The sequence below is a fragment of the Pinus tabuliformis genome, chromosome 7 (genome assembly GCF_031772625.1).
Source record: "Pinus tabuliformis cultivar Carrire ecotype Pingquan chromosome 7, CPIR1, whole genome shotgun sequence".
In the NCBI taxonomy this organism is placed as follows: Eukaryota; Viridiplantae; Streptophyta; class Pinopsida; order Pinales; family Pinaceae; genus Pinus; species Pinus tabuliformis.
The window spans coordinates 1,552,005,438-1,552,022,216 of record NC_142293.1 but is presented as its reverse complement, the minus strand read 5'-3'; the positions used below and the strand labels follow the sequence as shown (position 1 = coordinate 1,552,022,216).

Here is a 16,779-nt window from a genome sequence, read left to right as displayed (position 1 = left end):
CTTTGTTTTTGTTGGTTCTCATGTTTCCTCAACTTGGGTTGAGTTATTAGTCCTGGAAGCCCTGGTTGAACAAACGCTCTGGAAACCTGTAACATCTTGGGTTGAGTTACTAGTCCTAGAAGCCCTGGTTGGACAAACGCTCTAAAATCCCTTGGTGGGTTGAGTTACTAGTCTTGAAAGCCTTGGTTGGACAAACGCTCTAGAAGCCCTGTATAATCTGTGAGTTGAGTTACTAGTTACAGAAGCCTTGGTTGGACAAATGCTCTAGAAGCCTTGGAAGGCTTGGATGGAGACCAATGCGATGATGGTTTTTGGTGATGTCCAACCGTGAGGTGGAATCATTGTTTGATGGGTCGAGGTGGGTGGCCTTTGAAAGCTGTGGATGAGTTTTGATTGATGTGTTCTACGAAATCCCACATTCATGCTTGGAATATAGCACAAGGGTGATTGGCTAAAAAGGGAATGTGGTAGTTCTATCTACGGTTGATTCATTGCATTTATTAATGAAAAAATTCATTCCCTTGATTTTCATGTGCAAATGTACTAATGTATATATGGATTTTGATAGATAATATGTTTGATGGCTGATATATTTATTGTATTTCTGTTGCTATTATGTTGTTTATATGCATATTTACCCTAAAAAATATTACCACTATAATAATGTGAGAGCTCATAAAATCTTTTTTAATTTTAAATAGACAATACTTTTTTTTAATTTATTTTCGTACCTTTTTTTTTTATTTATTTTCATATATTCGCACAATGATGACAATACACAATACCTATATATTTTATTTTTTCCTCATATATCTACACAGTAGGCATCGTTTTTTCTCATATATCTACACGGTAGGCATCGTTTTTTCTTTTCATATGAGACACTAATGAGAATCCACAGTACCTATATTCTTTTTCTCATATATCTACACAGTAGACACCGTTTTTTCTTTTCATATGAGACACTGATGAGAATACACAGTGCCTATATTTTTTTCTTTTAATTATTTATTTTTCTTTTAATGTCTTTTCAAATATCTGCACAATACACAGTGGACTCGAGTGCGGATCATTAACATCTGGAGAATCGTATAACGAACAAAAAATAGTTCTTTTAATTATTTATCTTAATTTAATGTCTTTTCAAATATCTGCACAGTGGTTATTTATCTTAATTTAATGTCTTTTCAAATATCTGCACAATACACCGTGGACTTGGGTAGGGATCATTAATATCTAGGGAATAGGATAACGAACAAAGAATAATTCACCTAGATACAAGATAGGTTTACAAAGAAAAGTGAGTACAAACAACATAGGTTTACAATAATTCACCTAGATACAAGATAGGTTAACAGAGATACAAGATAGGTACAAACAACATAGGTAGGTTTACAGAGAAAGTGGGTACAAACAACATATGTTCTATGAGGAGTTTTATTATGTGCCAAATGGCTTGTTTTTGAAGAGATAAAATGGTAAATGGCTATGAAGAGTTTTATTATGTGACAAATGGCTTGTTATTGGAGAGATGTTATTTATCTCTCCAAGAGGTGTTATTGAAGAGATAGATGGAGATAAATGGTAAATGGTTATGTAGAATTTTATTCTGTGCCAAATGGCTTGTTAGTGAAGAGATGTTATTAATCTCTTGAAGAGGCGTTATTGAATTTTATTCTGTGCCAAATGGCTTGTTATTGAAGAGATGTTATTTATCTCCTGTTATTGAAGAGATAAATGGTAAATGGTTTGTAAATTACAGATCAAGCTATTGAAGAGATAAATGGTTTGTATTAATGATCTTCAAATCAAGTTAGTAAAAAGATAAATGGATAAATGGTTTGTATTAATGATCTCTAAATAGTAAATGGTTTGTATTAATGATCTCCAAATTAAGCCATTGAAGAGATAAAATCATAAATGGGTAAATGGTTTGTATTAATGATCTCCAAATCAAATGATAAATGGGATAAAATCATAAATGGGTAAATGGTTTGTATTAATGATCTCCAAATCTAATGATAAATGGTTTGTATAAATGGATAAATGGTTTGTATTAATGATCTCCAAATCAAGCTATTGAAGAGACAAATGGTTTGTATTAATGATCTCCAAAATCAAGCTATTGAAGAGATAAATGAGAAATGATTTGTATTAATGAGATAGATAAATGGTAAATGATTTGTATTAATGAGATTGATGTTTTTGGATAAATGGTAAATGGTTTGTATTAATGAGATTGATGTTTTGGATAAATGGTAAATGGTTTGTACTAATAAGATCGAGGTTTTTGCTGTTTTTGGAGATTCCAAAATGATTATTGAATATTGATTATTAAATATTGAATGATGTTTTTGGAGATTCCAAAATGATTATTGAATGTCCAAAATGATTATTGAATATTGATTATTAAATATTGAATGATGTTTTTGGAGATTCCAAAATGATTATTGAATGAGTCAAAATGATTATTGAATGACTTAAAATGAAGAGAGAAATGGTTTGTATTAATGAAAAATTCTAATAATTTATTGAATGAGTTAAAATGAATATTGAATGATGTTTTTGGAGATTCCAAAATGATTATTGAATGATATTTTTGGAGATTCCAAAATGATTATTGAATGAGTCAAAATGATTATTGAATGACTTAAAATGAAGAGAGAAATGGTTTGTATTAATGAAAGATTCTAATAATTTATTGAATGAGTTAAAATGAATTATTGAATGAGTTAAAATGAAATTTAACTTGAAATGTGTTTCATTAGAATTATTGAAAATGAATTATTGAAAATAATTATTGAAAATAATTATGAAATTTAACTTGAAATGTGTTTCATTAGAATTATTGAATGAGTGTTTCATTAGAATTATTGAATGAGTTAAAATTAAATTTAACTTGGAATTATTGAATGTGAATGAGTTAAAATTAAATTTAACTTGGAATGTGTTGCATTAGATTCGAATTAGATGAAGAAGATTAAAATGTTGATTAAGATTTTTTAGAACAAAACCAAGTGGCAAACAGTTTATCAAAAGCTGCAGACAACAAAACCAATCCAGGTTACCATAGCAAACCGTTTATCATTCCGTTTATCAAAAATGATTACCGAATGAGTTAAATGAAATTTAACTTGAAATTTGTTACATTAGAATCGAATTAGATTCTTACATTAGTATTGAATTTGATGAATTTGATGAAGAAGATTAAAATGTTGATTAAGACTTTTTAGAACAAAACCAAGTGGCAACTGGTATTCTAATTTGGTGAAGAAGATTAAAATGTTGATTAAGACTTTTTAGAGCAAAACCAAGTGGCAAACGGTTTATCAAACGCTGCAGACAACAAAACCAGGTTACCAGGTGGAACCGTTTATCAAAAAAGGTGAGAGAGAATTAAATATTGATTAAAATATTGAAGAGATTACTTCGTACCGAGAACAAAACCAGGTTACCAGGTGGCAAACCGTTTATCCAAAAAGATGTGTTAATAAATTGGATGAAGAGAATTAAATATTGATTAAAATATTGAAGAGATTACTTCGAACAGAGAACAAAACCCGGTGACAAATGGTTTATCAAAAGAGGGATTCCTTTGCTGCAGCATGGATTCAAATTTTCAGTTTTTTGAAAATTTTCAGTTTTCTGCATTTTGTTACAGTATCAATGTTCTGCAGATTCATACTGTAGAGATAGGAGACTCATAGAAGAACAGAGAATTGTTACAGTCCATTAAAATATAAAAGATAGAATTGTTTATCTATCTTACTGATGTTTAGTGATGTTTCTGCATTTTGTTCATACTGTAGAGATAGGAGAAATGTTATAATTAAGAAAATGTTTTAAGTATGTTTTGTATAGAAAGGCATGTAATAGAACATAGAATGGAAAATGTTATAATTAAGAAAATGTTTTAAGTATGTTTTTGTATAGAAAGGCATGTAATAGAACATAGAATGGAAAATGTTAAAATTAAGAAAATGTTTTAAGTATGTTTTGTATAGAAAGACAGAGAGAGTTACGAGAGTCGTGATAGGTAATAGGTAATAGAACATAGAATGGAAAAACTTATAATTAACATGTGGCTTGTAGTGAAAATGGCGAAAATATGAGACGAGAATAACTCCTCTTATTAATGAAAGTGTTATTTCTTTCTGAAAAAAAGATGGTATTGAAAATGCCGAAAATAAATGGTAGTGAAAATGGCGAAAATAGACGAGAAATCTATGAGTGTGTTTTCCTTTTCGAAAAGATCAAAAAAACGACGACGTTGACATTGTTACGCCGTAAGGCGTTCCCTCTGAGATCAACTCCCCTCTCTGCCTACTTGTCATCTTGTAAGCCACAGGATTATATGTTAGACGATTGCAACAATTTCAGCCGTTGATTGTTGATTCAAAAGGGTTGCCCAAACGGTTTGGGCGTTTCATTTGGCATCGAATAGTTTCATCTTAATTATTTCTGTAATGCCGGCGAGCATGGCACCCCTCTGTCCATTGCTGTCACCACCTCCTTCTGCGTAACCGCGTCCTCGCTTCCACAACCCCCCCTACTTAAACCTCATCCCTTTACTCTGCTCTTCAATCTCACAACCGTATTTTCTTCCGTACCAGTAACTTCTTTCTTGATTGTAGCTTCTTTCTTCATTGTTTGATTCCTTTGGATCTCTTCTGATCGATCCATAGTGATAGTGAAGGTTGCAGGGTATTTTATCAGCTTGCCTTCAAATGGCTGCTTGTGGTTCGTGGCTTCGACTGACTGTGATCCTGCAAATGGGCGTGTTTTGTATGGCAGTATTGTGGGCATCCGCCGCTACTGCTGGTGGACAGTCCAGGAAACTTGCTGCGTTGGTGGAAGAGCCATCTGTTGTTTTGACTTACCATGATGGTCCTCTGCTCTCTGCCAGTGGGGTGATCCCTCTCCATCTGATTTGGTATGGGCAGTTCACCCCTGTTCAACGCTCCATTGTGGGGGATTTTGTACAATCTCTTGGGGCAAAGACGTCAGAGGGAAAAGCAAATCAGCCCTCCGCCTCCACTTGGTGGAAGACCACGCACAAGTATGAGGGCACCCACTCTAACAACAAGGCCGCCACATCCACATCCACATCCACATCCAGTGTTGTGATGCTTGGAAAGCAGAAGGTGGACCAACAATACTCCCTCGGCAAGTCACTCAAGAGGACTGACATTGCTGCTCTGGTTGAAGCTGCCCTCAAGTCGGGGGCTCTGCCTCCGAGGAAATCACCCGGAAATGCCAATGCTGTGTACTTGGTGCTCACCTCCGAGGATGTCACCGTGGAGGGTTTCTGCATGAGCTCCTGCGGATTCCATGCCAATCTCAATCTCAATGTATTATCAAGTACAGGAAGCCGAATGATGCAGGGGAAGGAGGAGAAGCATGAGCAGCTAATTCCATACGCGTGGGTTGGGAATTCTGCGAGTCAGTGCCCTGGACAGTGCGCGTGGCCGTTTCATCAGCCCATGTACGGACCCCAGACTCCTCCCCTGGTGGCACCAAACGGAGACATGGGCATCGATGGGATGATCATCAACATTGCCACCGTTCTGGCAGGAGCAGCCACCAATCCATTCAACACCGGCTACTTCCAAGGGGATGCCGCTGCACCTTTAGAGGCCGTCTCCGCCTGCTCCGGAATATATGGAAAGGGGGCTTACCCGGGCTTCCCTGGGGAGCTTCTGATGGATAAAACAAGTGGGGCGAGCTACAATGCCCGCGGAGTTAATGGACGGGCATTTCTGCTGCCGGCTATGTGGGATCCGGCTACCAAATCTTGCCATCCTTTGGTATAATCATTTTTGTAATTGTAATTGCACGCCTACATTTAGGCGTAGGAAGGGGCATCCACCATGCCTGTAGATGCGTCCCGTCCTGTATATGCATTCTTTTATTCTTTTGAAAATATATTATAACACATTCTTTCAATCTGTTTCACTTAAAATTTTCCCACTACCTATTTTGTCAATTTGTTTGTTTCATAGAAAAAATGGGAGTTGTCTACCAAAATTTCAATCTGTTTCACATAAAATCTTCCCGGTATCTACTGTTTCATTTTCCGCATACTTTCTTTCAGCAAGGCAAAAACACAGCTATCTTTTAGTGAAATACACAGCTACCTTTTTTACGGGAAGAAAAGAACACAGCTATCTTTTAGGAATCGGAGAAGGGGCATCGGCTATGCCTGTAGATGCGTCCTGCCCTGTATATGCAGTCTTTTTTCTTTTGAAAAACAGGATAGCACATCCATTCAATCATATTTTTTTTCCCATAATTACGCCGTAAGGCGTTCTCTCTGAGATCAAGTCATATTATATATATATATCTATATCTATATATAGATATATATATATATATATATATATATATATATTATTCAAGTCATATATCATTTATCCTCACCCCAATGATGAAGGAATCAATTAACTAATTATGGTTATAAAGCTATTCAATCATTTATTTCAATAAAATGTTTGAGTTTTGTGATTATTTTGGTGTTATTTACTTATTTCGAGTGGTTTATTCTATCACAACTGGTATAAAAAGGTTAAAAAGAAGATTGTTTATTTATTGTTTTGATTATATTTACGCCGTAAGGCGTTCCCTCTGAGATCAACTCCCCTCTCTGCCTACCTGTCATCTTGTAAGCCACACGATTATATATTAGACGATTGCAACAATTTCAGCCGTTGATCGTTGATTCAAAAGGGTTGCCCAAACGATTTGGGCATTTCATTTGGCATCGAGTCAAGTAGAAAGGAGAGTAGATGTGGTGAACAACATCCACGAATGTTCCCCCACACAACGTAAAAGCCGAATAATCAACCAAGAGGCAAGAAACGATACCAAGGTACGTGAACAGATTAATTATGCTACTTTGCTATTTGAAGTTAGAATATAGACACTATTTGAATAGAGTTTATAGAGTTTTAATACCTTTTTATTTATACACTCTTTAGTAGTCCTTTTCTTCTTAGCTATCTGAATTTTGTTATTTATATTTTTATTAAGTTGAAGGTTGAGTTTAGGTTGGGCTAGTTTCATGTCCGGTTCAGCTTTATGTTGGATGGAAGAATAATCTATTCAATTGTGTGATGTTGTCATTAAAAGTATTTAATGTTTGATCAAGTTTGGATGTTCCATAGGAGAGTTTCAATCCTCAACCCTTCACCAAGAAATTTAAACCTAGAGCGTGATAAAGATTAAACCCTACAAACAAACAAAAATAATTTTCACATTTAAATATGTCCTGTGCTTTAAATTTACATAAACATGGTGAAGTTTTCCTTCTATTTGTATATTTTTCAACATCACTTGATAGTCCCGTAATGCTAGGGAAAATAGAAAACCATTAATCAACATTTGTAAAAGTCAGTCTCCAATAAAAGAACAGGGTGGTTCCATGAAGATAATGAATGAGGGAACTAAACAATTGCATAGACAAGTCAGTGCAGCTTGACAAAATGACTCTCCATGCCCTTGAATGTGGTAGAAGATTGTATATTTTTCAACATCACCTGATAATCACATGATGTTATGGAAAATAGAGTACCATTAATCAACATTTATAAAAGTCAAAGCCTGCAATAAAAGAACAGGGTGATTCCACGAAAACAACGAATGAGGGAATTAAAAATTTGTCTAGACAATTGAATGCAGCTTGAAAAAATGACTTTTTTTGTCCTTGATTGTGGAAGAAGACACCATAATCAAATTCACCATGAAGTCATTGTCCTCTTCAAATACACTTAAAAAAATGCCTATTATATGTGGAAACTAGTGATGTGGATGGATTAGAGTACATGCATCACTTCAGAGTAACAGTGTAGCAATCCTCATTTCATACTTCAGAAGATAACTGCTCTCTATCATCTCTTTCAGTGTCCTGCCACAAGATTAATCTTGTGAATAAACATCTCTATATAACATGAGAGGATTAATCTTCTGAACAATAAACATCTCTGTATAATACAAGATATCACATAGTAAATTATAAAGGGTTTGCTTTATCTACCTTCCTTAAACTGCTTTTAATTGAATCTACTGAACCTCCCCAAAGTTTAATCTGATCTTCAGCTTGTGAAGCCTGCAATTTATGGGTAAACCCAGCAATATACTAAAGTGGTTCCAGTTAATGGGGCATTGATTTCAATGTTTAATATATTTTTATTCTTTATCAAAATATTTTTTGCTCTATTTGCTTTTGTCAATTTATGCCTTACGGCGTTTCCTTTGCAACATCTGGTTACGGCGTTTCCTTTGCAACATCTGGTGCAAATGCTAGTTATACAATCTTAAAATTTGGTAAAATCCCATTATGCTAAAAATCTAATAGACAAAAAGTGAAATAAGAGGAGTGAAATAAGAGGATCGATCATAAGATCTGAAATTTTATTTTAGATTAAGTTCTTTTGTTTTAAAAAGAAATGCCATATGGATCACATGACCTTGTAGACAGAACATTGCGGTGAATAAATAAGTAAAGCTAGAAATATTGGATCATCCAGTAAATCTAAAAACAGAAAAATGGACAACCACTCATTTCGATTGGTTATCATCGAATAAATCTAGAAAATGGAGAATCACCCAACTTTAAAAAATAAAAATTCACTATAAATGAAAGATTAGGAGACATATTTCACAGACCGAAATCTTCTAATCTTCTATTAGAAGACATAATTCACAGACCCAACAAAAATCTTCCACAAGTGGAGTCATCTGCCACAAATAAATCAAGCTATGCTCACATGATAGATTGACAATTTCAAAGCGCATCTGTCAGTTATTATTAAAATGATTAATTGGAAGAGATATACAACCAGAAATATAAAAATAGTCTCAGCTATCAAAATATTTGGTTGGCAGAGCTATATAATCAGAAATTTAAAAACGAAACACTGCGATTGGGCATTGCAACAGAAACTTCAAATCAACAACATAGCTTCAACTCTGAAAACTCTGAATTTCATAGACATGGATATCATGGATATGGATCCTTATAGAAATGAGCAAACCCGAGTGTTGGCAAGGTACCCACTGGAGCTCGTTGTATTAGAGAACGTTGGGATTAACGTACGCACTAGAAACATTGTAGTCTGCGGCTGCCTTAATCGCTGCAGCAATGCCTTCCTGATCGACCTGGCCACTTGAGCTGTTAAGCATTTCGGCCTCAACCACCCTCTGGGCGTCCAGAATATTGACAGGCTTCTCAAGTTGCGGAGTATCCATGGCATGCTGCCATCATATATTATATATCATCAGTTCCCAAAATTGCAGGCCTTCAAATTATTTCTTATGGTTATGAAACCTACATATGAGTTAATTTCTTCAAATTATTCTCATGTCACTGAAATGCAGTTTTTTGTGATCTCATGGTTTTGTAGAGGAGATACATACAGCCGTGATTGTGCCCAACGTCTCTTCCTCGCCTAACGCCATGACCATTGGACTTGTGCTCCTGTCGAGGACATTCTGACCTTGAGCTGCAGGGCCATTAGGAAGCCCGCCCTTAACTCCTGTAGCTCTCCCCTCTGCACTCCTAATTGCACTCACAACCCCAATATCAATCTCCTTATCAGGATTGCGCAATCCCGATACCTGCAAGGCCTGGGGATTATGGAGCAGAGAGCAAGATCAACGTTAAAGATTTCAAATATTTTACACATCCAAATCTGAAAACGTTAAATAGCATGATACCCAAACTTGATATGTTACAAATTTCAAATATTATTGATACCCAAAAATATGAAAACGCCAAATCTGAAACAATCGAGCATCCAAACCCCAAATATGAACGATCGAATACCCAAATCTGAAAATATTAAATCTCATTGATACTCAAATCTGAAACATTCAAATATGAATAGATATAGTTATTGCGCAGTACCTCTCCAATGGAGATGGGCCCGGATTGTCCCTCAAGACCGGGTCTCTGCTCTTGGGCATTCATGCTGATCGTTGATAATTTGTTTAATTACACACTGGCACACAATATAATAATTCATTGAGAAACAAGAATCGACCCACAATATAATAATTCATTGAGAAACAAGAATCGACCCAGCATATAGGAACCAATGAAGTCAGGGACAAATCCTCAAAATTAAAGTGAAAATTCACTGCAAAAAAATCCAAGGCAACCTCTAAAGACAAAAGACTTCAGAAACAACATGCCCGTACATTTGTGACTGCTTCTGTTATATTATTTGTGAACTTGGCTCATCCAAATTTCTGACTTTGCTGTGATTGAATGTGATACACTACAAATAAACTAGGGGAGGGGAGTACCAACAGGGATTTGGAGGCGCCACATCCTTGCATTTGTGAGCATCGTGGCAGATTGGGAGGAGCAGGCGAGCTTCACATGCACTAATGGAAACACCTGTCTAGTGAAGCGTACGCTTGTCAATCGTTGCAGAGTGTCGTTGACCTATTGTTATGTTGTTCTAAGCCACGACTCCATCCCGATTTATTGAGCTACATCATCAATTTTACTTTTAGGTTTGGAAACTAATGACCAAGGATGGAACATGGCCAAACGCATTATTAAGATGGTTAAAAGTACGGGCAAACAAGCAATGCCGGAATGATCCCCACGCGCATCCAAGTAACAAAGTACACACAATAACCCAACAAAATAAAATGGATCCATGAACGAATCAAACTGAAAGAGTTTACGCTCACTAAAGAATCAAGGTTATAAAGCCTGTGCTTTACTTAGATTAAGGCAAAGAATCAAGGTTATAAAGTCTGTGCTTTACTGATATTAAGGCAAGTAGCTTGAACTTGTAATATTCATATGCTACATTACCTACATTGAAACATGTATCGTGCCAAACAGTAGCCTAATAAGGGTGTGCAAAAGCAAATTGTAATAATTTACAAGCTACATTACATACATTGAAACATGTATGGTGTCAATTAGGAAGCTAATAAGGGTGTGCAAAGTTAGTAAATATTTTATATTGTTGTTTTAAAATTTGTTAAAAGTAGTACATTTAAATTGTTAATTTTATATTGAATAAAGTGAAGTTAATATTAATTATATAATTAGCATTCTAAATTCCTTGAATTAAAAGATTGTTCTCAAAAGTTACATGATGACATGATCACCGTAATTCAAAATATTTGTATGTATTTTTAATAACAATGTTTTATGATATTATAATTTTGAATTTAAAGTTTAGTTAAGGTATTTAATGTAATTGAATAATTAAAAATTTCTGCTGTTAGAATTGTTAGTTTGAGTGGGTTTAATGGTTAAGAGTATGTGCTTCTTCCTAAGAGGCCAAGTTGTGTGAAGGTGGTTTCTTGTTTTACAAACAAAGAGAGACAAGGGACTCTCATACACCAATTTGGTGTCTAGCTTGTGACCTTAAAATTAGATAATAATAATAATAATACTTTAAAACAAGATGAAGAGCCCCAGTAATATCTACCAAATTTGATGATTAACTCACAAGACAATATGATATTTGCATATATCACATAGTTTAAAACATAAAATATTTAATTATATAAATTTTATAATTACATATCTATATTTTATTTTAAGAAAAGTAATGTATTTAAAATTTAAAATTCAATGTGACATTAAATAATAATAAAATATATATTACCTAATTAATAAATGTAGGAGGAAATATTTTACAAAATACATTGTTTTTTTTAATTTGATAATAAAATTTTAGAAGAAATAATGATTTTTTATTATTCAAAATGTATTTTAAATATATAAATAGATTTATCACTTTATAAATTTTATATATTATAGTATTTATATTTACATGATACAGATTTAATGACAACTATCTCTACCGAATTTTAGACAAAATTTACACAAAAATATTATTTAAAATTAAATTAATTAAATTACAAATTTTACAATTATTTTACCACTCTCCTCCTCCTCCTTATCATGGCAAGAGAATCATACACTAGTTTAAATATAAAAAAATAAAAAATAAAAAAATAATGAATTTAAAGATGGTACATTTATGATTTTGCAAATTTTTCACCCTATCACTTATCTTATAAATATGTATCAATTTTATGACCTCATAAATATGTATCAATTCTATGACGATCCAAAATATCATTCTCACTGTGTCATTAAATCATTGGGATTTACTTCTAAGCGGTCAAGAAGACAACCATTATGACTCCATTAAGAACACCAATCTTTGAGCACATTTGCACATCACAAGGTCACAATAAAATGTATATGGTTGGAATCATACAAATATCAAAGATCCCTTGAATTTGATGCTCTATAGTTTAAAAATGCACCAGCAAAAAAGTCAATGGGCCAAGAATTAAAAGAATAATGACATATTACAATATAATTATACCATATGTTATGCGACATTTTTTTTTCAAATATGATCATAAAAATAACGACACAATAGGAATGTCAAGCCCGATGTTGTGAATATAAACTTCACCCACCTTCAATGTTAATGCATATTGATGCAAATTAATGTATTTTTTGCAAAAACATATGTTATCTCCACTACATCAGCATGCATGCATACTCCACTAACAATTTGTACCTGGTCAGTTAGCACGGATGTAGCTTCCTCACTCGCACGTAGATCCTCAAATCTATTGAAGGAGGAGTCCTGGTATATCAAAGTTGGCTCCCATCCACATCTCCGGGTCACAAACTTGAATGCATTTATATTTAAGTTCAAAAAACTGGAATGCATTTAAATTTAAGTGCTTTGGCTCTCGAGAAGTAAAGGATCAAACGTAGGCATATATTTTTCATTCTTATGGTAAACAAATCAATAATATACTTATATGTTTTAAAAACATATGCTTGTTTAGCAAGATTTCATTTAATCAACATATAATGTTTATGTTTGTGGTGTATTAAAAAATATTTCTAATCACTAAATATTAATAATAAAAAAATCCGTAATTTCTTTCTAATACATTTTCTAACAAAAATAACTTTTATTTTAATAGATATGTTTTTCCTTGCCCAAATATTATTTTTATAACTTCAAACACATATAAACCTCCGTTAATCCTACATTTTCCTCCCAAATACCTACAATCTTGACCTTATTTTTAACAATTTTGGATTCCTCTTTATGAAGGAAAGTGGTAAGATATTGGTTAACAAGATGAAATTTGAATGGCCTACTCATTTATCTTTGGAGTGGCTACTTCAACATATCTCATCTTTGCTTTTAAGTTTCCAATTGGGCATGTAAGAAAAAGGGGCAAATTATTTAAGAGCCAACACCTTCTAATCATCTTTTCCTTTTCACTGATCCAACACCTTCTTTGCTCAATTCCAATCCAATTGATGAGAAAAATGTTTTGTGACAAAGTTTCTTACAAGTTGCAATGGATTAATTGAAAAGTGCATATCTTTGTTGTGAAGAAAATATTTTAACAATATTTAAAGAAATGAGGGATGGTAGGCAAAAACCATGCCTACAATCTACAATATTCTCCAATATCATTTTGTTAAGCAACCACCTCACAAAATAGAAGAAAAGATAGATCAACGACTTCAAAATCAGCCTCTTCGGGGGAGCAACCTCCTTTACATTACCCAAATGAACACTTGGATGATTCAAGTGACACAGTCTCCTTTCTATACATAGTAGTCTAAGGGGTCACAATATAATCAGAGTCGACATAACAATATTAATGTAAGGGCACCACAATAACAATAGTGGACTTCTATGGGGCACAACAATAAAAATAAGGGGGGTACACTAATAACAATGAGGGAATACACTAGTATTATAGGGACCTAACATGCCCCTCTACTTCAAAAAAACATTGTCAATGCTTGAGTAGTTCTGGATGCTTTTGTATAAAATTCTCATCCTCCCATGTGGAATCTTCCATGGGTAAGTCCTTTCACTTGATGAGATACTTTGAAATTGATCGATTTCGTAGCTGTCGAGTTCTTGTTTCTGTGACTGCTTCAGGTTCCAATATGATTTTTCCTTCCTCTTCAAGTTTTGGCAATATTGTTTGAACTGGGAGCTTGTCACCTATAACCTTATTTAAGAATGAAACATGGAAACTTAGTTGCACTCGGGAAGATGTAGGAAATGCCAATTTGTATGCCATAGTACCAATTTTTTGCAGCACCTTGTAAGCACCATAATACTTTGGTGATAATTTATTATCCTTCTTATCTTGCTTGAGGGACATTTGTTTGTATGGTTGTAGCCGTAAAAATACCCAATCGCCTACATCAAAACTTCTTTCGCTACGATGTTGATCTGCCTGTTTTTTCATTCTATTCTGAGCCAAAGTGAGGTTATCCTCTAAGAGTTGGAGAACTTGTTGTTGATTCTCTATGTGATCTTCCACTACTTGAACCTTAGAATTTTCTCTTAAAGATGATGTGATGGATGGTGGATGATATCCATAAAGTGCCATAAATGGGGTCATTTTTGTTGCAATATGGAAGGAAGTGCTATATCACCATTCAGCGAGAGATAACCACTTGACCCATTAAGTTTGTTTATCAGATACAAAAAAACAAAGATATCCATCCAAACACTTCTTTACTATCTCATGAGGATGATAAGATAAGCTATGAGCTAATTGAGTACCCACACAAGAAAATAATTCCTTCCAAAAATTTCTAGTGAAAATAAGATCTTTGTCGCTTACAATAACCTTTGGGTTTCCATGTAGCTTTTGAATTGTTTCCATAAATGTAGTATCAACTGTACTGGCTTTAAATGGATGAGATAATGCATAAAATTGTGCATACTTGGTAATTCTATCAACTACCACCATGGTAACACTCTTTCCTTTGGACTTGGGTAAACCTGTGATAAAATCCATTTAAACCTCCTCCCAACATTGACTTGGAATGGATAAAGGTTGTAACAGGCCCAGGGTCTTAATTGTCTCAACTTTATTTTTTTGGAAAACCAAACATTCGGCCAAAAACTTTTGAATATCAGATTTAAGGCCATCCCAAAAAAATTCATTCTTAATCTTGTGGTAAGTTTTTAAAAAACTTGAGTTCCCTCCTAAGGGAGAGGTGTGCAATTCCAAAAGAATCTTTTGTTTGAGTTGGGAATTCTTACAAAGGTATAAGCGATATTTGTACCATAATGCATCATTTTTCCAACTATGTGTATCATATGTACTAGGATCTTGTTGTAACTTTTGAATGAGTGCCCACACTTTTTCGCCATTCTTCCATTCATCCCTCACTTTGGTTATCCAATCTAGTTGGATAATAAACAAAGAAATGCTTCCACATCCTCATCATTTCTTGAGAGTGCATCTGCAACAACATTTTTCTTCCCTTTTTTGTAGATGATTTCAAAGTCATAACCCAACATCTTTGTGACCCATTTTTGCTGCTCTTCTGAAGATAATCTTTGTTCTAAAAAGTATTTAAGGCTATCAAGATTTTTTTTTACCTTGAAGTGCCTTCCCATTAGGTAAGGTGCCATTTCTTAAGTGCATGTAGTATTGACAACATTATCTTTTTTGTAAATACTTTCCTTTGATTAGACGACTTTCAAAACCAATGGTTCTTCCTTCTTGCATTAAAACAGCACCAATTCCATTTCCTGAGGCATCACATTCCACAATAAATATTTTTGTGAATTCTGGTGTAGCTAAGACTAGTGCTTGGCACATTGCCTCTTTAAGATGCTCAGAGGCCTTAGTTGCTTCTGGAGTCCAAGAAAATGCATCTTTCTTCAGTAATGTTGTTAGAAGTCTCCTATTCTCCCATAATTTTTAACAAACCTGCGATAATACCCTGTCAACCCGAGAAATCCTCTCAAATGCTTTATGGATGTGGGGATTTTGCATTCCTTAATGGCTTTAATTTTGTTAGGGTCTACCTTAACACCCTCACGGGATATAATATGACCCATATATTCCACCTCTTGTACTCCAAAGAAACATTTGGAGGTTTTTGCATATAATTGTTTCTCCTCTAATAGCTTGAGCACCCTATCAACATGGTCAACAAGATCCTTCCAAGACTTGTTGTAGATTAATATATCATCAAAAAATATTAACACAAATTTTCTAAGGAAGGGTTTGAAAATGGAATTCATCAAACCTTGAAATGTAGAAGGTGCATTGGTAAGGCCAAAAGGCCTGACCAAAAATTCATAATGACTTTCATGAGTTCTAAATGTTGTTTTCGTAATGTCTTCAATCTTCATTCTTATTTGATAATATCCTGAACGAAGATCCAACTTGGTCAAGTAAATTTCTCCATGTAATTCATCCAATAATTCATCAATGATAGGAATGGGAAATTGATCTTTAATAGTGAGCTTGTTGAGCTCCCTATAATCCGGACACATCCACCATGATCCATCCTTCTTCTGCACCAATACTACTGGAGCAGAGAAAGAACTTTGACTATGTTGAATTATACCATCCACTAGCATTTCTGCAACCATACATTCAATTTCACTCTTTTGGGCATGGGGATATCTATAAGGCCTGATGTTTGGAGGAATACTTCTTGGAATCAAATGAATAACATGATCATGATCATGAATAGGTGGGAGGCCTTTGGGAGTCTCAAATACCTTAGAATGGTTGTCCAAGACTTTTTGGAGCTCTGGAGAAATAGATGATTTTGATGTTTGTGTTGAAATGTGGCAATAAGAATATTCCAATTTAATTTGTCCTTGAATTAAATTGTGAATTAAAATCAAACTTAGTCTTAACAGCTACTTGGAAATAATTAATTAAGTTATTTTGACTTAATTAGTTGGAGAAATTCAAGTTAGAATT

The 16,779-nt window shown here is 34.1% G+C and overlaps 1 protein-coding gene and 1 pseudogene across 1 annotated transcript; one reads left to right on the top strand and one right to left on the bottom strand.

Annotated features, from left to right (window-relative positions):
- Positions 1 to 4,613: 4,613 nt before the first annotated feature.
- On the top strand, positions 4,614 to 5,813 carry LOC149253840 (protein EXORDIUM-like 2 pseudogene; annotated as a pseudogene).
- A 2,968-nt stretch (positions 5,814 to 8,781) lies between these two features.
- On the bottom strand, positions 8,782 to 10,263 carry LOC149253839 (late embryogenesis abundant protein 3-like). Its single transcript, XM_089456944.1, has 4 exons — positions 10,159 to 10,263; positions 9,905 to 9,998; positions 9,415 to 9,624; positions 8,782 to 9,252 (listed from the first exon to the last, which is right to left on the bottom strand). The coding sequence occupies exons 2-4, from the start codon at positions 9,965 to 9,967 to the stop codon at positions 9,070 to 9,072; spliced, it is 456 nt and encodes a 151-aa protein (XP_089313070.1). The 5' UTR covers positions 9,968 to 9,998; positions 10,159 to 10,263; the 3' UTR covers positions 8,782 to 9,069.
- Between the last annotated feature and the right edge of the window lie 6,516 nt (positions 10,264 to 16,779).

What these genes read in the sequence shown, in the direction of transcription:
- LOC149253839 (XM_089456944.1), bottom strand. Translation starts at nt 9,967, where the DNA reads ATGAATGCCCAAGAGCAGAGACCCGGTCTTGAGGGACAATCCGGGCCC. An exon ending in GGCCCATCTCCATTGGAGAG is followed by an intron (nt 9,625 to 9,904) that starts GTACTGCGCAAT and finishes CATAATCCCCAG; the next exon opens with GCCTTGCAGGTATCGGGATT. An exon ending in CGTTGGGCACAATCACGGCT is followed by an intron (nt 9,253 to 9,414) that starts GTATGTATCTCC and finishes ATATGATGGCAG; the next exon opens with CATGCCATGGATACTCCGCA.